This window comes from Odontesthes bonariensis, chromosome 21 (genome assembly GCF_027942865.1).
Source record: "Odontesthes bonariensis isolate fOdoBon6 chromosome 21, fOdoBon6.hap1, whole genome shotgun sequence".
Classification (NCBI taxonomy): Eukaryota; Metazoa; Chordata; class Actinopteri; order Atheriniformes; family Atherinopsidae; genus Odontesthes; species Odontesthes bonariensis.
This window is the reverse complement of record NC_134526.1, coordinates 30,980,024-31,003,964: the sequence shown is the minus strand read 5'-3', so window position 1 is coordinate 31,003,964 and position 23,941 is coordinate 30,980,024. Positions and strand designations below refer to the sequence as shown.

Here is a 23,941-nt window from a genome sequence, read left to right as displayed (position 1 = left end):
CCTAGAGTCGTTTATTGGGCGCTACGAATGTCTATCAAATGGCGTCTGGTTCTTCCCATGCTGCTTTGCGCACGATTCGTAACCAATTGTATCACTTATACCAGATGACGCATGTAGAGCGACAGAAAGCTGGAGTAGCTTTGCCTAGAATCAATCAATCAATCAATCAATTTTATTTATAAAGCACATTTTAAATAAACGCAAAGGTTACCAAAGTGCTGTACATTAAAATAGAATGCCCCATCTACAGCCAAGAGACATGGAGATACTACTCAAGAGACTTTTATTTTACACAAAAGTGTTCAAATAAGAAATAATTCTTCTGCATTTTCTTTTTTTACTTTCTACATGTAACATTAGTGGGTATTGGCACGCAACAAAAGAAGAAAAATGCCAAAGGTGGTGAATATTCTGCACTGTAGCTGGTTGAGAACCATGGTGCCCTTCCATAACAAATCACACCAACTATTGTACTGCATGTCATGAAATGGCTCAAAAGCCATGATGAACTGAGCAATACTGGTTGAAGGCTGATGTTGATTAGATTTTCTGTGATTAAATAGACATAACTTAAAATGAACCATCAGTGGTGAGTGTTTGTGTGTGCACGAGTTAACAGTGATGCATATGTTGTTTGGGTTAGGGTAGGCGCAGAATGGGTTTTCTGCAAGTCTGGATCGCATGCAGTCATACACACATGCATAAGTGTCGGTTTGGCTTAAAATATTCTAATCAAAGGAATTCAACAGCTGATTTCAGAAAGAATAAAAAAACAATGCTGTTATTGGTAGGTAGTTGCAGTGCCTACGTGTTTTTCCTACAGCTGTTACGAGATAAATGAAAACTGCTAAAGATCCATTGTTGTGGGGATTGAGAGCTGTCTCCCCCTTACCACTGGAAGGGAAATGCATTATAAGACAGCTTCAAAAGGTCTGTGAGGACTTTTGCACGGACAGCTAGGCAGCCGCTCAAAGAAGACACTCAGCTGTTGCTGATATTGTATCATGATAAGGACATATTGGAAATGGAGGTTTGTTTCACTAAGACGAGAACCTGTGCTGGACTACAACACCTCGGTATTGCTTTCTAACTTTACGTGCTGGCAGAGACCATAGACAGAGCAGCAACAGTAAAGGGGGGCCTCAGGTTCAGTACCATGCCATCTGCTGGCAGGTCGCAGCTGGACAAGTTGCCGACTAGAAGAAGGGTTCAGTGTTTGCGTGCGTTAAGCGGAAGGAACAAACGAGAAGAGGACAAAAACAGCAATGGCAGATCTTTTTAAAAACTTTTAAAGAGAGACTGCCGACTGTTAGGCTGCCTTTTAGTACGTCTTTCTGTGAAAGTACATTATCATGATCTCCTCCACTGTCGGATGAATGAACAGACAGATGAATCCGACACCATCTGTTCCAGAATGAAGAGAAAAGTATGGCCAAAGCTTGGGTTGGTTAATAGTCTGAAGCAGATACCATCATCAATAGTGCAGGTGGAGATATTGTGATAGCGTTTTAGAGCTTGGTGATGTGGTCTCAATGTTTTTAGACAGATTGGGGGAAAAAAAGAAATGGAGACATGAATATATATCATTGTATTTGCCATGTAGTAGCTCATAGAATATGTTTGCCATTCTCCTGCTCTGCACTTATTTACTGTATTCTAATGCAACAGAATTCCCAAATGAAGCTTTTCTCAATTACAATTTTTGTTAGAATGGTAATTTATTTGTTTATATTTGCTTAAAGCAATCACTCACAGAAAGTTAGTTCATTGCGTTTCGGTCAGCTGAATGTACCGTAGACTGTAAGAGTAACAGCCCTTCTTGCACTCGTGTCGGTTTTTTCCACTGCCCTTTGTAGACTTTTCTTTAAAAATAGTGTCTGGTGTGTTGTTCTTTTCACGTTCTTCTGTCCTCGCTTCCGTTAATCTTTCTTGTCTGCCTTATTTCTCCTACTTTAGATCCATGCCCTGATCACAGGACCGTTTGACACGCCATATGAGGGCGGCTTCTTCCTTTTCCTTTTCCGCTGTCCTCCAGACTACCCTATCCACCCACCACGGGTCAAACTCATAACAACCGGACACAACACCGTCCGCTTCAACCCCAACTTCTACCGCAATGGCAAAGTGTGCCTTAGCATCCTGGGGTGGGTCAAGGTTTTTGCCTTTTTGTTGTGTTTATGTTTGTTTTGGCTTTTGAGTTCTGCAGGGATTAGCCTGTTCATTACATGCATCTCTGCAACGGAACATGTTCTGTAATAGGAAACGGCTTACTAGTTCTGTGACCTGTGTGTGTGTATCTGTGTGTAGGACATGGACAGGCCCAGCATGGAGTCCAGCCCAGAGCATCTCATCTGTCCTCATATCCATCCAGTCTCTGATGACGGAGAACCCTTATCACAACGAACCAGGCTTTGAACAGGTAATATTTTTAGCTCTGCTACCATCTTTGTTTCAGCCACACGGATGCTTATGTCTGATCCTATTTCACCCTTTCATCAGTTTGTCGCTGCCTAAGGCTAAGGTGTTTTTGCAAATGCAGATTTTCCATCTGCGTAGAAATTTTTAAAAACAAACTTCACAAGAAAGTCTACGGTGAAGATATTTAAAAACTCAGGTTTCAGTGTTGTCCTATGGATGGTGAAACCAGAGGTCTTGCCATGTCACATTATGGAACATTCTCTCTTTACATGTTTGCACATGGACAGTTGCTTTCCCACATACTGTATAGGAACAGCAATATCAGAAATAATGCTTTTGGGCTCATTATTACATAATCCAACACAGAACCAAGCCACAACAAAGTGCAGTTGTTGCTGCTGCAGCAAGGTGACTAGACGTAAATGAATCTAGGTGCTCTTCACATGCTCCAAACAGTGTTGATGCAGCTGAATAAAGCTGCTCTCATTCATTGGTTTGACAGTTTAATGTGTAAGAAGTTGTGACTGAAAAACAGCCCATTAAAAGCTTACGAACATTGACCGAAATCCCTGCACATACGTGGTGTTTAGACCATTAGAAAATAGGGATTTGGACAGATGACACTACGGTTATAAAATGTGAGTCCAGTTAAGCTTGTACAAGCCCCCAACTACATTATGTGGTATATTAGTCTGGCTTTGAGAAACTCAGTTTCATGATTTTAGAGAGATGTACTGTAGCACATGTGGTACCATGACCATGTGAAAGCATACAAATATGCCCACAGTCAAGGGTCCAATGGTGTGATAATGAGCTTTATTGGTTATTTATTGGTTGCTTTATTTATATTTTAAGAATATTGTGACCAACAGGCTTACTTTCCACTGAACTTTTACACTGAATCTATATTAGCTACTTTCCACAACATTAAACAACAACTTCTCTTGTTTCTTTTTTGGCCAAAGATGAAATAAAGTGTAACCGTGTGGGGGAAAAAAAAAATAAAAATCTTGTGGCGTTCAGTCCACTTTCAGTGTGGTCTTTTAATGTACTCTAAGACAACCCTTTGGCCAAGAGTTAATTTTTTCTATTCAACAAACAAAAATGTATAAAAGATGAAACCTGTCTTTATATGGCCACAGATTAAAGTATTGAAATGAATGAGTTGGCCATTGCACCAGGCACTTCAGTCCTGATGTGCTTGGGCATATTTTTCGGAAGATTGAATCTCTCCCAATAGTCGGCAACTACTGATCATGTAGGCATGAAAGTCCTTGCATGTCATGCACTGAGCTTGCCATGCATCATGACCAAGATGAAAACATGGGTATTTTTTCCTATAATTTGTCCATGAATTTACATTTAAATTTCGGCTTTTTCTAGCTACGGATGCCGGCGCCATAAGCTGTGGTAAACATAGAGACTCACTTCATGCTCATCATAGTGCTGACCAACTGAATGTTTGAAGAGAGAAGGCAATCGACCAAAGATGGTGATTCTCTACAGTCAGAGTGTGGAAGAAGTCCAAAACGGACACACAACGCAAATTCGATGTAAGCATATTTGAGGCTAAGATGGAGCAAAATTGCAGACAATTTTGAAATTCCAGTCTGAAGTAATTTTTAGCTCTCAAAAAGAGGACGTGTCCAGGTGAAAGAGGACGTCATCCTACTGTATTTTCATAGCTGTATTCAGAACAATGCTGGTCAATGGGGATGCTAGGCTCTGCAGTACAACAAAAGGCTTTTTTTTAGTCAATAAAAGATTGTAAAATCCTAAACATGTTACCATGGTAGGATATTTCTACTCCTTGGATGTTGATATTTTAGCCATAATTATGCATCTGTTTTTTTTGCAGAGAGTGTCTTCTTCTGCTATACTTGTTGTTGTTTACATGAGGCACATTGCATATTACATGCCACTGTCTGTCTCTGTTCTACAGTCCAAACACCCAGAGGCTTTTGTAGTTATTACTGGTTATTTCAGCTATGCCAGTCTGGACTCAATTCTCCTCACTATTCACAGACATTGGGGTCACATATGACCAGAAGCTTCTACTTAAGTAAAAACAGAACCTTCAGATCTGATGAGAAGGAGTTAAATGTGAGCTGAAAGTGGGGCTAAGGACTCATACAAGCAGAATTTGAATGTGAAACTTAAGCAGTAACATCGGAGACCTTTTGGCTGAGATTAAGAAAATCGCAGGCTTTAACAATAAAGACCGCCAGCAGCAGTACGAGCATCCCGGACAGGGCCAATGAACTGAATTAGTCATTTAATAGTTTCAGCTGTGAAATCTCTGCTATCCCATTCCACACTCCAATAGCCTCAAGATCTTCTCTCTGAGTCATCTAATCGCACCAATCTTGGTCCCCAGACAGCTGGAGATTCTACTGAACTGTTTTTTGTTTTTGTTTTTCCAACAAATGGTGATTTTTGAGAGATTTATCGTGCTGGTTTGGAAGCTGTCCTGCTTGAGTGGATTCTTATTGTATTTCTAACACATTTCAAAATCTTTTATGAGTTACCATGTCAACAGAACAGTTGTTTACAACCAGAAGCACCTGATTGAGTTTATAAAAAAAAAAAAAGACCCTGACAACTTGAAGAGGAAAGACTGTAGATGTTAATTATACGGGAAAGACAATGTGGCAGAGATATCAGGAGCAATGGCAGAGCAAAGGCGGAGGTATTTCAGTGCTTGTTAACAACAGATCCTGGACATGTCACTGTGAATGAGAGTATCTGTAACCTGGACATTGAACTGCCAGCTGCGAGTCCATATTACCCACTGAGAGAGTGCACTTGTGTTATTCTGGTAACGTTTATATATTACCTGGCGCTGCTGCCAACACTGTCTGTGACATTTATTTATGATCATTTCTGGGGATTTCAATCATGTCTCCCTCTCTGATACACTTCTAACCTTTCACAGTTTATCAACTGCTTGACCAGGAGGAATAAAAAGTTAGATTTATTCTATGCAAGTATAAAAGATGCATATACAGTCCCCTCCAAAAGTATTGGAACAGCAAGGCAAATTCCCTTGTTTTTGTTGTTCACTGAAGACATTAGGGTTTAAGATCAAAAGATGAGTATGAGACAAGAGTTCAGAATGTCAGTTTTTATTTCCTGGTATTTACATCTAGATGTGTTAAAAAACTCCGGACATACCACCCTTTGTTTGAACCCACACTTTTTTTTAATTTTTTTTTTTTAAACGTCGCTGCCGTTGTATTTTGAGCCGAGGCGAGTAAAGCTGGATTAACAGTTGACGCGTCGCTCACGGCGGTGGCGGCCCGTGACGTCAAAATGACGTTTCAGGCCTGGCGCTTCCCTTGAAAAGACGGCGCTGCGCGTTGTCGTGCACCAGTCGAATTTTGGAACTTGGCTGCGCCGAGAACGACAAACCGGATGGACCGTTGTGAGACCAGGCTCAGTCAGGAGCTGCGTTTGTACAGGCAGCTGTACGACACTGCAGTGAAACAGCACAGGGACCAACGTAAACTCCCAAAACTGGTGGACAGAGATTGGCAGAACTTTGGGGAAAGAGGGAGAGTTCTGTAAGAATGTGTGGAAGAAGCTACGGGACAGATACGTGAAGGCAAAGAAGAGGACAGAGACTCCAAGTGGTGATGCCGGGGGCTTCAGACCTTCACCTCTATTGACTGAATTGTCTTGGCTCACGAACTTCGTGAAACACAGAAACACACGAAGCATTTCATCTTCCAGATACTGCAGCAGTATCATGACAGTGTTCCTGCTCTTGACAGTGGCATTGTTTTCTTCTTGAGTTTTGTGGTTATAGAGTAGCGGTAACCTTCACATAGCAGCGACACCTCTGTGACGGAGAAAATTGTAACTATTGGCACATCGACTCGCGCCACCATATATAACCGGCACGAAATCGCCTCCTGCTAGCTCCCGTGTACCGTTTTCAAATGCCGCTCCAGATTCCCTTTCTTTGCCAATGCCACTGTTGCATTGCAAATCAAACACACTGGCTTTGAATGAGAATAAACCAAAAAATAATCTTCTTCCCATTCTGATAGATCTTGGCGCGTTTCACCTCAGCCATGTTTAGCTTTAGGAATGCTAACCGCTCTGATTGCTAGCTCAGGGCTCTCGAATTTTAAATGCAGGTAAGAGTGAGACACACCCCCACCCCGTTGAGCGGGCCGGTTGGACAGGTCACAGGAATGGGGGTCTTTCAATACTAATATTATCATTAGTGTTGTTGTTATTAATAACTGCTCTGCTCAGACTTATGGGAGATGTGCTTGTTTCCTGCCGTTTCCATAGCGATAGTGATGCGCCAGAGAAATTTATATTATAATTTCTTTTCAGCGTGAGAATGATTTCTTTCTTTTTTTTTTCTTTTTTTTTTTCCCTACACCCCTCGCGGTCGACTTGGGACCACTCCGCGATCGACTGGTTGGGCAGTACTGCTATAGGGAGACTGTTGGATATGGATAACCCAGAAAAATGATATCTGATATGCTCTGTTCTGAGCATTGTGATATGGGCTCCCATGTTTAGAACATAGTTCGAGCAAGGTTAGCAAGAATTTATTTACTCTGTAAACGGGCTTGAATATCAGTTTAAATCTAGGGCTTTCCAGGGACTGAATTATTGACCAGGCAGAGAGCAGCAGATAGCCTGCTAGGTACACCTAGAATGATGAATCTACAAATATGTTTATATGCAAGTAGCACACACTGGTGCTGAACTTGTTGTAAACAAACAGCTCCTTTTATTTTATTTTCCAACACTCCACACCAGGACTTGTCAGCACTGCAACAACACTGTGTGATGGGCCACCAGACATGACTTTCTGACATTCTATTTTTAAGTATTGCCGCTCTTGAAAAAAAAACCCACATTTTTCAGTCATACCTGCTCCATGCAAGTGCACCATGCTCCCATCCCAAAGCAGCTCTTCTTTGATGGTGTTTTAGCAGTTTTTATGTTTTCTCTTCCCTCCTTTTGTAGAAGTGCTATCACTTATCAAACATAATTGTAAAATGGAAAATAATATTTTTTGAGGTTGAGAAATAATCTGCGATACCCAACTCACAATACTGTTGTTTAGTCCCATTATGAATATTGTTCTACAAGCAAGTCACCATGTTTAAAGCTGCGGTCGGCAACTTTTTTTTTTAGTCATATTAGCTTGAACTGTCATGGGATTCTGGAAGTAGAATATTAAATAGGCTGTTTAGAAAAAATAACGAAATCTGTAGCTCCCTCTGAAGCCTGTAATCATGCTTGCAAAAATCGAGCGCTCCCGGCTGTTTTTAACCAATCAAGTTAGGGTGGAGGAATCCTACCTGTCAATCACAGCTTGTGCACACGCTGCTGAGCGTGAGTCTGCCCCAGCTTGTGTGCGCTCACACTGGTGTGAACTCACGTGCACAACCTCGTCCACAGAGGGGGAGGGGTTTGGGGGGGGCGATTCGGAGCTTGTTAGAGGTTGGGGGAGGGACCTGAAAGTTGTGTCAGTTCGAATTTTCCGACTTTAGACTCGCAATTTTGAAAACCTGCCGACTGCAGCTTTAAGTATCGTGTATGCACATATGTTTCAACTAATAGGTGTTGAAAGTTTTTTATGACACATAGAATTTTTTTAAATGTGGAAAATAATATCCGCGTTATCGTTGCAGCTCATCTTAAAGCAATACAATGTAACTTCTCAAAAAGCCCATTATGGAGCTCCCCCTACAGGCTTGGAGGTAATGTACGGTTACACTGTCGTAAATACAACACCCTTTCGCGTTCACGTTTCACGTTTGTTGACGAACCGGCGAGGAGTCAGAAGGTGTAAGCTATGTCGACCGAGAAGGTAAGAGTAATCAAATGTACCTGGGAGCATGAGAGGGGTCTATTTGTTTTTGCGGTAGGTGTGCCAGAAAGCAAGTCGAAGTACTTCCGCTCAGCTCCCGGGCCGGTCCAGCAAAGTTACATAGCGCAGTTTTTCCAACTCAGACCCCCGAAGGGCATAGGAGACAGGCCAATCGTAATATTAAAACTCATTCTAGCCGCACAATTTTTTTCAAGCTGTTATTTTAAGGTAGAAATGTTACATAGTATTCGTTTAAATCCCACTTAATGGTGCAACTATACCACCTGCTGACATAAACTGGTACGCTACCTGTATTGACTCCTTTGTTGGTAATTTGGTAGCTTTAAAGACATAGTATCACTGATCAAAATATTTATTTTTCAACTTCTTGCTTAAAAACTGACTACGATTTGGGAAATTCACCACAGATGAGCTGATGAGCCCACCACCGTGTTGTCATCTGCAGACTTGATGATGGTATTGCTATGGCGGGTGAAGGTATAGTCGTGATTGTACGCTGTGAAGAGCAGGGGGCTCGGCACACAGCCCTGAGGCGAGCCGGTGCTGATGCCGATGGCTGAGGAGGTGTGCGGGCCGACCTTGACCCTTTGTATGCATTCCGTCAGGAGGTCCTTTATCCAGATACAGGTGGAATATGGGAGTCCAAGGGCCAACAATTTACACACAAGTCGGAGCTAAAGTCGATGAAGATTAGACTGCAGATACCATGTCATGGTTTACATGAGAATAAAGCGATGCTAGTTTTGTCCTAATTTGTCTCCGGAGACAAATTAATTTTCTTCTTTAAAGACTCCTTGATGACCTTAAATGCCAGCCTACCACCATCATGTCCTGTCTCTTTCTTGTTACCTGTACATTTAACTATGATTTGTTTTCAGGAGCGTCACCCAGGGGACAGTAAGAATTACAATGAGTGCATTCGCCATGAAACCATGAGGGTGGCCGTGTGTGACATGCTGGAGGGCAAAGTTACCTGTCCTGAAGCTCTCTGGTGAGATGAACAACTCACATGAATTGTAATAGTATTATCGCTTGTCTAGTCTTTCATTCACGCTTTTCTTCTTTCTGTTTTTGATAACTTACTGGAGTGGTGCATGTGTATGTTTTTTAGGAGTGTGATGGAGAAATCCTTCCTAGAATACTATGATTTCTACGAGGGAGTGTGCAGAGAAAGGCTGCATCTTCAGGGTCAGAACATGCAGGTGACTGTATTAATGGTTCTTAACTTGATTTAACAGTGCACCGATAAGATAAATAGAGAAATAAACAGAAATATGGGCAGACTGTTTAGGTAAAAAAAAAAAAAGATGACCGATGACCAGTAGTCAATACCAACAGTTTTTCTAATTCATTTTCCCTTAAATGTCAGGGAAATTTTACAGGCAATCTCACTGAGACATTCTCAGTAGTGACTTGTTTCAAATAAACATACTATATAACAAATGATTTGATATCATTATTAGTGCAGTTCAGACAGCATTTAAATTCAAAAGCAAGGGAAAAAAACAAGAAAATACTAAAAGGATAAACAAATTTCCAAGGATGCATTTTCCATTTTCTTTCAAATAAGTTTAATGTTCCTTAGTGGGACCAAACTGGACAGCTTCAGATCCTGTTGTAGCCTGTTCCAAGTCAAAGGGAGCAGAAAAGAAAAATGTCTTTGAAGGAACATTAGGGTAATAATGCAAAAGTTTGTGTTCAGATAATGATTACCACTTGACCAGAGGGTCCAAAGTGGAATGGTTACTGAGGGGTTTACAGCCTGTTGTGAACCGTAGTGCTTCATGATGCCCAACAGCTGTGGAGAGCTGACAGAGGCTTTCAGTAGACAGTCTCACAATAATCAATAAAAGGTAGCAGAAACAAGCCATTTCCGTTGAATGAAAAACAAGATTTACTCCTAAAGAAAAATCCCAGTTTCAGTTTCTTTAAAAGGGTATCTTTAAAGGGATAGTTCGCCTCTTTTGACATGAAGCTGTATGACATCCCATATTAGCAACATCATTTATGACCATTTTCTTAACCCCTGCTGCGTCCTGTGAGCAGAGTTCCAGCCTCGTTTTGGCGTCGACGAAGGTAGTCCGGCTAGTTTGCTAGGGTCCCGAAAAAAAAGCGTCTTGCTTCTCAAAACAATATGCGTTCAAAAAGAGTAATACATTTGCATCACAAAATCGTTAGCCAGAAAAAGTCAGACCTCACAATCGCTTGGTGCTATTTCTCTCTCCCTTCGTGTCACTGCCTGCTGTGTAAACTGTGCAGACCGAAGTGCAGACTGAGCTCTGCTTCCGAGCAGTAAACACCGTAACAGGTGCAGCTATCGGCAGGTGGCTGAACGCGTTGATATGAAGGGAGAGAAAATAGGGCCAAGCGATTGTGAGGTCTGACTTTTTCTGGCTAATGATTTTTGTGATGCAAATGTATTACTCTTTTTGAACGCATAATGTTTTGAGAAGCAAGACGCTTTATTTTTTAAGCCGGACTACCTTCGTCAACGCCAAAACGAGGCTGGAATTCTGCTCACAGGACGCAGCAGGGGGTAAGAAAATGTTCATAAATGATATTGCTAATATAGGATGTCATACAGCTTCATGTCAAAAGAGGCGAACTATCCCTTTAAGTCTCCACATGGGATTTAAAGGGGAGACTTTCATCGGTTAGGAAGCCCAATCAATGGAGGAGCCTTATGTGGATTTAATTAAAGGGAAGAGTACTGGCACTTTATTGGTGTTTTAAAAACTGAATAAAAAACAGAATACGCTTTGTTTTTTGAGGGGCATTTTGTACAAATTTAATATAAGAGAAACCGAACTAGAAAGTATGAAAGACAGACTTCAGACAATCAAAGAGCAGGGCAACATTATTTGCAAGACAGTAAACAATTCTGTCATTAGCATAATGATATAATGCAGCATCGGTAACATTCTAGTCCACACCATAAAGAGAATGGAACTTAAACTTTAACCTTGGGGCACACCTTGGTGACTTTCACATAACAAGACAAGAGACAACTGAGTTGCACACACCGCCTTTGACCAGAAAGATGGCTAAAAAAAAAACAAGTAGTTGGTGTGAAAGCCTCTGATATAGGTGCCATGATCTACAGCATCCAAAAATTTGGACAGATATGGAAAAAGTGCAGCACTGTTGTCTTTGGCATCCAAGGCTTCCACAACATAATTAGAAACTTTTTGGAGGCAATCACTGTGCTATGCTGTGTCTTGAAATGAGGCTTATTGAAAGATGAAATGTTAAAAGAACACAAATACTCCCTCAACTGATCATTCAAGATTTTTAAGGAGCTTGGCTAGGAGGTAGTTTTGAAATTCGGAGGTACGATGGGCAGGGGAAAAGAGTTGATGACAGAAACTGTGACAAACTGGAAGCTAGAGGCAACAAAATGAGTTCAGTCTTTCATAACACTGAAGTATTTTCAGTCATTTTAAATTGACATACTGATTTTTGGCAGCTATATTTGTGCATCCAAAATGTATGCATCCATTTTTGAATGACCAGGTCTGCGATACTTTCCAGAAGCCATTTTACTGTTTTGTACCATCGCTGTTCTTTTGCACAACACTAAGACATTATGACATTGAGGATGCCAAGCACTGAAGAGGTTCGTGTGTTCTTTTTTTTCTACAAAATAGTTTAAGGTGTTCTACTGTGCATGGTTTTTCACTCATTCTCTATTGAGGACAAGCCAAACACTTCTTCTGCAGCTGCCCCTCCTTCTACAGTCATAACCATTTATATGTGCAAAATGTGGTTTTTCATTGTTGGTATAAAATCTGTGCAGTCTCAATGTACTATTCTGCAAAAAATGCTGCCATTACAGAAATGTAAATTATCTTTGCCAAGAGCACTGATGCAGCCTAATACCATCATAGACCCAGACTTGTTGTTTGGACTTGTTACTCAAGTCTGAATTCCCTTGAGTCCGAAGCACAATGTATTCATTTCTTCAAAAAAAATATCTGGAAGCCCTCATAGCCACCAAACCCATATGATGAACCAGCAGCAACAAAAGGTGGCATCTGGACAAAAAAAAGTGCTTTGAACACACTGCAAAGATTACTTCCAGCTGCTGGCCCTAATATAGCATCTACACCTGTGCAGGAAGACATGGTTTGCCAATGCAGAAGGGAACATTACTACTTCGATTATGTTTTAAGGGAAACTGGAAGACCCACTACTTAAAACCCAGAGCAGTGTGTCTTTCTTGAATCATGGTTATCTGTTAACCAGTTTCTTTACCCCACATGACCATGTTGTTGGAGAAATTAAAATTACAAAATTTAATTAAATTCAGTTCTATCTATATAGACCCAAATCACAAATGTTATCACAAGGCATTTCAGAGATTTCCATTTTTTTCTGAAGTCTATTTCATTTCAGCTTAATAGTTATATTCCAACCAAATCAAATTCATTAAAATACGTATTAGACCAATTTGTACAATGCCAATTAATAAAATAAAGAAGTAAAACAAAAACAAGCCCAGCTTAGGAAACCAACAGATTGTTTCCTAAGCTGGGCAGTTCAATCCCCCATCCTGAGCGTGCACGAGGTAACAGTGGAAAGAAAAAAAACTCTCTTTTAACAGAAAGAAACCTCCAGCAGAACCAAACTCAGGAGGGGTGGCTATCTGCCTCTATTGGCTGGGGCTTGAGAGAACAGGAAATAGGGGTCAACAAGCAAAACTACACCAGGCCAGTAAGATGGCGCCTTCAGAGTATTTATCTAGTATTATTCACCAATTTTTCTGTTTTGAGGATTGCAATTTTGGTTTAATCTTTTTATTAAGATGTTTTTAAGAAAAGAAACAGAATATCTATTCTGGTGAGTGATTATGCAAATGGGTTGATTTTTAACCACTTAGTAACAAAACTCTTGATATGAGGAAGCGCTCACGCAAAGGGAAACAACAAGGAACGCAGGTACAGAAAACGATAACTCCATTCACACGAGGCAGTCCAAAAATGGCCGACGGTGCAACGATGAATACACCGATGGAATCACCTGATACCACCCCCGAGACCACGCTTTCGCTGCAGATGCTTCGAGAGGAGCTACAGACATCCAGAGGAGAGGTGCTGGTCCAGATAAAAGCTGAAATCGCAGCATCTTTTAAAGAAATTAAAACAGACATTGTTTCGCTCCGCGAAGAGACAAAACCGATATATACGGGCTACACGGGACGAGCTAGCCAGCGAGTTAGCACGACTCCACTCGGCACAGGCTGAGACAGCTAATGAATATAAAGAGATAGGAGCCGCGCTCGGCGAAACGATTGATAGAGTAACTGTGCTGGAGAAGTCACAACAATTAATCACTAAGGAATGTAAGAAAATGCAGGACGTAATGTCAAGATCTAGAAAACAGAAGCAGGAGACGAGATCTACGGTTGGTTGGTATTACAGAAGAAGTCGAAGGAGGCAACATGATCAAATTCCTTGCGATGCTCGGAGCCGACAATTTCAGTTCCCTTATAGACCAGGCACACCGCACACTTGCCCCACGGCCGGCCAACAGAGAGAGACCCCGGACCATTCTCATCCGTCTCCACTATTATGCTAAGATACTGGATCTGGCCAAAACTAGAGGGCGACTAACATCCAAAGGAGACCAGGTGTACATCTTTCCCGACATAAGCCTGGAAGTCAGCAGACAACGAGCTGCTTTCAATCCAGTGGAGAGAAAACAGGCCAATGTCACGTACAGCTTGTTCTACCCAGCCAGGCTCGCTATCAGTGTCGACGGGATTAGACACTCCTTTGATTCCCTGAAAGCTGCTGAGGATTTCCACAACCAGAAGATCGCCAAAGGGGACTGACCCCAATCAACGCAAGTGCTAGCAGTGATCTGAGTTTGATATCCTTTATGCTAAAGCTTGTGGTATCAATAATTGTTGTGGAGGACTCAGGACTTATATGGAAATAGTGGAAGTAACGGGTTTTTTGTATTTTATGTTTTCCCTTTCATTTCTCTCGTTCATCAACACTGTACACCCCTGTGTGCCCGCTCTCTGCTTAGGCTGTGGATGAACATTTTCCAACCTATAATATAATGAGGTAGACAACTACTGACACAAGGAATACAGTTATTATTATCTTTGAGAGATTAATATGAGTCACTTCACTTACAGATCCAGTTTTTTTGGGGGGGTGGGGGTAGTTGTAACGTTTGAAAGTTTAGAAGATGAGAGACTGTTAGAATTTATTAGACGTACATGTCTTGTGGTCTGTTGTGTGATTGACTATTTCTTCATAGACTCGAAACTACTCACAGCAGTGAAATATATAGATTCTGAAGCCATCGTTTTATCAGACCACGCCCCACTAAGACTACAACTAAGCTTTCCATGCAGACCCTCAGCCAAAACGTGGTATATGGATAACGGTTTACTAACTAGCGAAACCCATGTAGAGTTTATCAGTTCCCAAATAGCATTATAAATGCAAAGCAATGGGAGGCCCTAAAAAGGGAGGCCCTAAAAGCATACGTTCCAGGACAGATTATTTCCTACTCCGCTCAGTTGGTCAAAACAAGAAATGGGAGAAGAAATAGAATAACAGGACAAATTGTTGAATTGGATCAACAGTATGCAGTGTCTCCTACTCCAGACCTGCTTGTTAAGAGGACAAGTCTGCAGACTGAGTTCAACCTACTGTCCAGAGCTGAGACAATTAAATTAATAAATCGTTCCAAGCATAAATACTATGGACATGGGGAGAAAATAGGTAGGCAACTGGCCCATCAGATAAAAATATGAGGCATCTAGACATATAGCTGAAATTCTCACTGGTTCTGGAAATACCACAAAAGACCAATAAATCAAGAATTCAAACAGTTTTATTCTAAACTATACATGACAGAACCAACAGTTGATTCTTGAACTATACAAGAGTTTTTTTGATAACTTAAAGATTCTTTCCATCTGTCAGGAGGATAGGTGCATTGTTGGAGGAGCCTATAACTTTAGAGGAGGTTACCTTAGCAATACGCAGCTTACAAAGCTCGAAAGCACGAGGCCCAGATGGGTACACACCCGAATTTTATAAGGCTTTCTTTACGGAAGTTGCACCTCTTCTCTTGAAAGTTTTTAACAAATCATCTGGGACAGGGTTACAACATTTTACCAGGCAACAATCTCTCTAATGCACAAAAAAGGGAAGGACCCACTGGAAGCAGCATCTTACAGACCAGTGAGTCTACTAAATATAGACACCAAAATTCTATCTACCATATTGGTAACTAGACTGGAAAATCTACTCCCAACAATAATTCACGAAGATCAAACAGGTTTGTTTTAAAAACAGACAACTGACCCATAAAATTAGCATATTATTTAATATTATCACATCCGACTTATTACATCCAACTCTAACTCACTCTCTGAGCTACTGATATCACTGGACGACGCAAAGAAGGCCTTTGACAGGGTCGAGTGAAATTATCTCTTCTCGGCCCTGTCAAGGTTTGGTTTTGGCTCAAAGTATATTTCATGGATCAAGCTCCTTTATGCATCTCCAATGTCTTCAGTACAGACAAATAAGATGAGATCTGAATTCTTCATGTTAACACGCTCCACTAGGCAAGGATGTTCACTATCACCGCTGCTTTTTGCACTGGCAATAGAACCTCTTACGGTCTCATTGCAGTCTTCAAAAGAATACAATTGGATTCATAGAGGAGGCAAAGAGCACAAGGTCTTGCTGTTCGCAGATGATTTATTAATATACATCTCTGACCCATTTAAATCAGTCCCTGCAATAATCTCAATTTTGAATAAATTCGAACAACTATCGGGGCATAAAATAAATATTAGCAAAAGTATATTATTCCCAATTAAGACTATAAATGACCAACAACTCTTTGTCCTGTGTGAAGAGGGCCGGACTGAGCACACAGCCCTGTGGAGTGCCAGTGTTAATGATTACGGTGTCAGATGTCAGCTTCCCCATCCTGACATTCTGTGGTCTGTTGAATAGTCGGAGGTTTATGAGTTTGTGGACCAGTTTGTGGGGGACTACAGTGTTGAATGCGCTGCTGAAGTCCACAAAGAGCTTCCTGAAAGCGTTAGGCCGCTCTAGGTGCTCCAGGGTTGTGTGACGTGCAATGGAGACTGCATCCTCTGTCGATCTGTTCGCCCGGTACGCGAACTGATGGCTGTCCTGGGGCCTCATGTACAAAGGGTACGCACTTCTTCACGTCAACGATCGGATGTATCAAGAGCGAAAAGACCGTGGAAATGTGCGGTGCCTCGCGCCAACTTCAGCGCTGGCATACGCACTTTTCTACAGCTGTTGATTCTTTGGCGACACTTAGAGGTGATGTTGGGAAACTTATAATTAATAAATGTGAACACAATTTGTCCTTAGACTGAGTGATGTGCACATCTGAGACACATGAACAATTAACACTGATGAACAATTAACACACCCATGTGTCTTCAATTACACGAGTGGATATAAGCATGCGCAAAGTGGTGCAATGCATTCCATTAAAAACAATGGCTGATTTAGCAGTATTGGAAGACATTAGCTGCATTCGGACAGATCAGTTCTAAGAATGCAGTTCTAAGAACGGTCCACCTCGAATTTCGTTCTAATAACTGCCTTTGTCCAGGGGACTGTTTCATTTTGCATTCGCACATGAGTCGGAACCTTGATAGGGACTGATGCGACACAGCCGTCTGCGACAGTGACGTGATACTTTAACTTATTAAACACGCGCCAGTTGTGTCCGTGTCGTATGAGTAAACATTTCAGCCATGACAACATGACAAGGGGCGGAGCTACCAACCCCCAAACACCTCCGTCAGATGTGTTCCTATAGAACCCAGAACAGACCCAGCCTCGGAGAAGGAGCTAAAATGGTTATAGGAACTGAGGACCGTGGTCCCTAGTTCCTGTATGTACGAATGCGGGAAAAAACGGCCCTATTCCTTAAAAGGTTATAGGAACTGCCAAAGGTTCCTACAGTGGGAATGCGCCTATTGCAAATGGTGCAATTCGAATAGAGCGTGTATTCCGAGAGAGAGGATTTCTTGACACATGATGGTACCTGGCTCATCAGCCGTTTTGAGGGAAATCCTCCTGGAAATGTGCGCAGAGCTGCGGCTGGCGTTGGCAGCGGCCTAGTAACAGGCGCATTCCAGAGGGAGCTGGCCAACCGATTGGTACTGTGCCAGTTGACCCTAAGCCGAGCCATGCCAGCCGTGTGGGACAGAATTACCCGCATCTCAACCGCGTATATCAAATTCCCACATTGCCGTTGAACAGGCCAACATTTAAGCGCAATTTGAAGTGAGAGCCGGTTTTCCAAATGTAATCGGATGTGATGTGATGCACAAATGCAATTAACCAACATTGTGACGAGGTGGCCTGGTTCAACGCACGATTCATACATTCTGAGTAACAGCACTGTTGGGAACAGACTACAAGCTGGCACTGTGCGTGATGGTTGGCTTCTTGATGAGTAACTTTATTCGTGTAATTGTCCTAATATTATTCCCACGTGACGTGCATTGAGTATATGCGCCCCCCAATTTCTATCCTGTTGGAGGTTAAAATTAGTTTTTTGCTGGTTAAACTTCAGCTTAAGATCTTTCTAACAAGCCCCTGATCGTCTCTGTGTGCAAATGTTAATAACCCTTTGCGCAAAGTATGAAATGTCTTAATCAGCCTCGACTTTTCCCCGGCGCACTTCTGCACGTTACTGTATGAACACGTTGTTGGGAGTTACACAAAAACATCGGTATTTACCTCGGGGGTAATCAGAGTCACCCACACGTGCTCCCACCACCCCAGAGAGAGCAGTGCCAACCATAGTTGCGCCGACTCTCTGTTCAAACAGTCGGTCACCACCCCACCCACCTGCTTTGGCCACACTGCAGCGGTGGGCAGCCAGTCTCCGCTTCACCTCCACCTTAAAGCTGCAGTCTGCAGGATTTGTTGTTGTCATACGTAAAGTCCTAATTTTTGGCATTTTAAGAGTTTACATGATCTATCAGAACGCTTGAAGTTGAAAACGGTGACCTCCGTAGTCGCAAAATGCAAGAAATGCTTATTTTTTTAACCGAAAAATAAAAAGTTATTCAACTTCCTGTCCCGCCCCATCAAAACACATGAGAACTCGTGCACGTCTACATGCACGCCAGATGCGCTTACACGACTCCTCATTCATCAACTCACCTGTCATTTGCGATCATGGAAGACACAGTAAGTAGACTAGCCCGTAATGAAGTTCAATAGTCCAGATAAATAAGCGTGGGGACGAGCCTACCTTGTATCGCGCGTGCACAATCGGTGATTGACAGGCAGCAGAGCCCAGCTCGTAACCTGATTGGTTACCTTTTACCGGTCCGGTCTGCAATTTTGTAAACAAACCTGCTGGCTTTGGAGGGACCTAGCGGGACATATAGGGGACCTAGAGAACTCTTTTTTTTTTTTTTTTTTTTTTTTTTTTTTTTTTTTGTATTGGGGTATTTAATGTACTACTTTCAGAATCCCCGGACAGTTCCAGGCATTATGCTTGAAAAAGAGTTGCAGACTGCAGCTTTAATGTCGGACCACTTCTTCTTCACCTCTGCTTGTGTGGCTTCTCAGACCCCACAGCATTGACAGCCTCGCACACGCTCTCCAACCCACTCCTCTTGCGTTTTTTTGTAGCACCGACATCTCGCTCTCCGTGAAGTTCTTCTTTTTTCCGTCTTATTCATTCTTTTTTCTTTATTTTCTAATCGTACAGAGAAGGGAATCGCAGGGCTCATTTAAATATAATTTGCATATTTAAGTAGGGGCGTGGACAGGGAGGAGTCGGGTACTGCGACATGTGCGCTCAATTACACGTTGATTGGGATGTACAAACGAAATGTGCTTGGATTCATGCGTGCGCACAGATTCATACATCTGAAGTTGGAGGGCATTTGGGTTTGAGCATACGCCATGTTTCAGTAGGAAATCCACACAAGTCTTTGTACATGAGGCCCCAGGTCTGGAGGGATGCTGATCTTGATGTGTCTTAGCACCATCCTCTCAAAGCACTTCGTGATGACAGGGGTGAGGGCGACTGCACGATAGTTATTGAGGGTTGTGACTGCAGACTTTTTGGGCACAGGAACGATGGTCGTGGTTTTGAGGCAGGTGGGGACTGCAGCTTGTTGTAAGGAGAGGTTGAAAATGTCTGTGAACACGACAGCCAGCTGATCAGCGCAGGTCTTCAGGAGGCGGCTTGTCACCCCATCTGGTCCGGCTGCCTTGGTGGTGTTGATCTTCCTCAGGATCTCACCTGGTGCTGCTGGAGGGTGAGTGTTGGCTCCTCACATCAGGCTGGGCTGTTGCCTGTTGCTTATCAAAGCGAGCAAAGAAGAGGTTCAGGGTGTCGGGATGATCAATATCCTGCCTGACCTGCGTGGTGTTGCTCTTTTAGTCTGTCAGGGATTTGATACCTCTCCACATGCTGCGAGGGTCGTTGTTATGAAAGTGATCCTCTATTTGCTTCCTATATCTGCTCTTGGTGTCCCTGATGCTCTGTAGGCCAGCTGATCCCCTGACCTGTAGGCGGCATCTCTGTCTTTGAGCAGTGACCGTACATTTCCAGTAAACCAGGGTTTCTGGTTTAGAAACACCCTGATGGTTTTGGTGGGCAGTATGGTCTCTGTGCAGAAGTTTATGTAGTCCAAGACAGCAGTGCTGTAACCCTCCAGGTCGGACCTCTCCGAGAAGACATCCCAGTCTGTGATGTCAAAACAGTGCTGTAAAGATGTTTTTATGGAGCTTGGGTAGCACTGTTTTGAGTTCCCCTGTTTCCAACTGTTTGGTTTAAGTCCCCCTACGACGATCATTACCCCGTCTGGATGGGCATTTAAAAACCTATAAACTGATGCTCGGCTTAATGATAACGCTCATGTTGTTAGAGGGATCTGAAAGGAAGTATTGGTAAGTCTCTTGACTGGAGCGTAGTATAGGTATCAAAGGATATGCTTTTATTGGTTTGAATCATATTCAACTGACTAAAGCATTTCTGTCACAGTGGGTGGTTTCTCATCATCTTCAAAAACCCTTTCACATGTGAGGTCCCCCAAGGGTCCATTTGAGGTCCAATGCTTTTGGGTACCTGCCACAAAAAAAACAAAAAATCTGTAATTTGTTTGAATTGTTAATGGGTCCAAGTACAAATGAAATGTTTTTTCAGTGTCTTCAATGACCAACTTTATTGTTAAGGAAATTAAACAAATGTAGAATTTAAAAAAAAAAAAACTGGGAGAGAAGCATGTTTAGCGTATTTATATCACCCTTGATTTGGATTTCTCTTTTTAATGTAGCCATAGACACTAATGGTAGCAGGTTTGGCAGAGGAATTTGTGTTCATTCATGTTGAATACAAAATTTTAGCTGTTTAAAAGTCTGTGCAGCAGAAGAAGGTCCTGCATTGTCCTGTCACATTTTCCCTTTATCATTGTCAATGTTGCCTCTCCCCAGGATCCTTTTGGAGAGAAGCGTGGCCGCTTTGACTACCAGGGCCTGCTGGCTCGCCTTAGTGCCACTCACAGGCGAATACGGGAGAAAAGCCTGGCAGAACACGTCCACAATGATGACGACTCAGACTCAGACACCAGCTCCTCCGGAACAGACCCCGACAGCCAGGGCAGCTCTCAACCCTGACCCGATGGTGCTGGACATGAAGCTGGGCAATTCCCCCCTGCCCTTTTTTTTTTTTTTTTTTTTTTTTTTTTTAAATTGATTGATCGATTGCTGGGGAGGAATATACAGGAAAAGAATACAATGCTTAAGTTTACGGCTTTATTAGCCATGTTGATTTCAAAGGTGATTCCAGGGTTTAGGGTTGGAATCAAGCTTTTATTGTGTGGTTATTGCAGACAGAGAAATACAGGGTGGTAGCACTTATCACCATCTACTGGGAGAATAGGGCATTAGAGTACGTTTGCGTCAGAAAGTTGTTACATTTTGACGCACAAGCCCAAACCTGTTTTATATTTTTTGCCCAAGGAAAGTTTTACTGGGAGTAGAAGGCTCGAAAGCTACGACACGTTTGAGCAAGATGAAGGGAGATCTTCTGCATCTTCCACTGCTCCAGCCAAAGATGATCAGACATGGCCCGGAGCAGTGGGAGATGTAAACCTCCATCAGTGCAGGCCATCCTTTAAAGTAGCCTTGTTTGCTTTGACTGACCTTTAAAACAGTGGAAGTCAGAACAGGCTTTGCTGTGGACGTGCTTGGTCTCCTTTGGCGAAGGATAAGTCGAGCTACACTTTCAGTCTGGACCTCATCTGCCTCAGCGGCCAGGATGGATAAAGACTCAACACAGCTCTGGATTTGTGAATACAAAAGTTCCTGAATATTATATTGGGGGAAAAAATGCTTAATTTTCACTTCTAATTGTGTTGATCATTTGACAGTTAATCTGTTTATCAGATACTGAATTAAACTGTTGACAGAAATGTCAGTTTGATTTGTATCCATCTTTATGCATTTGTTAAGCTTATATCTCATTGTTGTACTGAAACTAATGGAAATTTACAGTGGTGTAGAGTGTATTATTTGTAAACCCTGCTGTTTTTTGGGGGGGCTGGTCTATTGTAATTAATTCAACAAGATGCAAACTACACCATCCTGGGCTTTTTCTACTTCCACTCAAGAAGTTGTGAGGCGAAGAAGAAAAAATAAAGTAACACTTCATTTGTGCTCATTGCAAGTAACACAATCACTCTGTCCCCCTCTGCTTAAAGCGATTTAATGCCCCTGTCAAGATTTAATTTTAATTTATTTTAGTTCTTTAATATAGAATTTGCTGATTTCGTTGAAAATTTAAATCTAGTACTGTAGTTGGCTGATATACTCCTTATTTCAAGTGCATTTTTTCCACCAGTAGATGTCAGACTTGGCAAAGATGGGCTCAGCGCTCCAGCATATTGAGATATTAAGGCACTCAAAACATCTAAAATCATTTACTTAAGAACGAGCCTTTTCAACACACAGTTGATTTAGTCTATATAAATAGTGGCAGTGTTTGTCCTTGTTGACAAGGAAGGGAATTAATGAACTTGTTAACAGGCAGTGTTTCTTGTTGTCTGAACAATGTGAGGGGATTCTCTCTTGGAAAAGGAGAAAAGGGAGGGGAGAATGCTGCAGTAGTCAGCCCACATTCTGGCTCTGAATATTCACTTTCTAGTTAAGACTCTTTAATAAAGATGACTTCATTGCCCTCATTTTGATTCAGCAGATGCTTTTTTGAAAAGGCTTCCACAAATCAAGTAAGCATCTGAATCCTGGTTGCAGGTTTACTGCAGTTAATCTGCTGGCTATGTAACTTCCAGGAAGCGTTCTTGCTCCAACAAGTCTATCAAACACTGTGGAAACAGGGAATGGCTGTAATAGTCTGAAATGTTTATGTGTTTTGACTTGAACTGCTGTAGCTGTTTATTTCATCAACTCTGGAACAGATTAAAACATTTATCAAAGCCAGTGTAAAGAAGAGGCAAAATTATGACCTGTTATTTTAATAAGAGTGTGCAACATTTAAATGTTACATTACATCTGAGGTGAACAATGAGAAACTCAGCCCTGAAAGCAACAGTGACTTTTTAAAAAAAAGTCTGAAAGGTAGTTGTTCGGGTTGAGTGATATTTGCTGTTGATATTAAGATACGCTGAGCTGTTAATTAGCTTAGCTAAAGTGGGGAGATGACTAAATTAACTGTTCGCAAGCACTTACACCTTTTCCCAGTTAAAGATCTAAACCTATTTCCCAGACTATAGCTTCCTTTTTAAGGAGTTGCCAGATGCAATGGAAATTTCATTTTTGCTTCGTCAAGAAATTGACAAGACCCTCATCTTGTTTTCACATTGATCAAAGAGCATTAGAGGCGCTGATAGGTAGCAGTTTGTTTCCTTTGGATAAAGCCCTCAGTGCTAAGTTTACCAGTAATCTGGCTTTGTGTTTAACACATTGAAATTAAAGGTAACAATATTTGGAGAAAATTGTATCCTAATAGCATTTCCAATTTCACTTTAAATCCATCATTACTGCCCTTCTCCCTTCTCTCTCTTTTCCATACAGTAAGACAAATAAATGACTGTTGACGATGTTTGATTTTCTTAATTTTTTCAGTTGTCTCTGGTATCTGCCATTAGAATTTGACAGCCATATTAATGAAGAGAGGTGGAACAGTTTGCTTCTGGTCAGCATTATGTCACACTCGGATAGGATTACTAATCTAGGACATTCCTTTTAATTATTTTCATTTTCTCATAGAATTGTTATAAAAAGTAGCTTATATCATAATAAATGTAATTGCCATATATTGCCTGGATTACTAACAAAGTGATAATTTCCAGGTCTTTAACATCTATGTATTGCACACAAGTTCTTGAAAAGTACATAATAAATTGTTAAGTCCTGATGCATGACTAGTCTTTCTTTCCCCCTTGCATCGATGATTCAATTCAATTCCATTTTATTTATATAGGGCGAAATTACAACAAATGTCCTCTCAAGGCACTTCAAAGATACAAGCCAATTAGAACATACAGTAATTCATTGTAATACAATCATAACTAGGCTGCACAGTGGTGTGGTGGTTAGCACCGTTAACACAGCAAGAGGGTTCTAGGTTCCCGGCTGAGGCCTTTCTGTA

General features: G+C 41.8%; 1 protein-coding gene across 2 annotated transcripts in view; it reads left to right on the top strand.

Annotated features, from left to right (window-relative positions):
• The window catches only part of ube2z (ubiquitin-conjugating enzyme E2Z), a 41,067-nt gene extending 17,675 nt beyond the window's left edge, over positions 1-23,392 (top strand). For both annotated transcript variants that reach the window (XM_075453395.1, XM_075453394.1), the window contains exons 3-7: positions 1,957-2,144; positions 2,308-2,419; positions 9,160-9,272; positions 9,393-9,483; positions 20,767-23,392. In XM_075453395.1, the coding sequence (XP_075309510.1) occupies positions 1,957-2,144; positions 2,308-2,419; positions 9,160-9,272; positions 9,393-9,483; positions 20,767-20,949 (687 nt within the window). In that variant the 3' untranslated portion in view covers positions 20,950-23,392. The remainder of the gene's footprint in view (positions 1-1,956; positions 2,145-2,307; positions 2,420-9,159; positions 9,273-9,392; positions 9,484-20,766) is intronic.
• Positions 23,393-23,941: the final 549 nt, after the last annotated feature.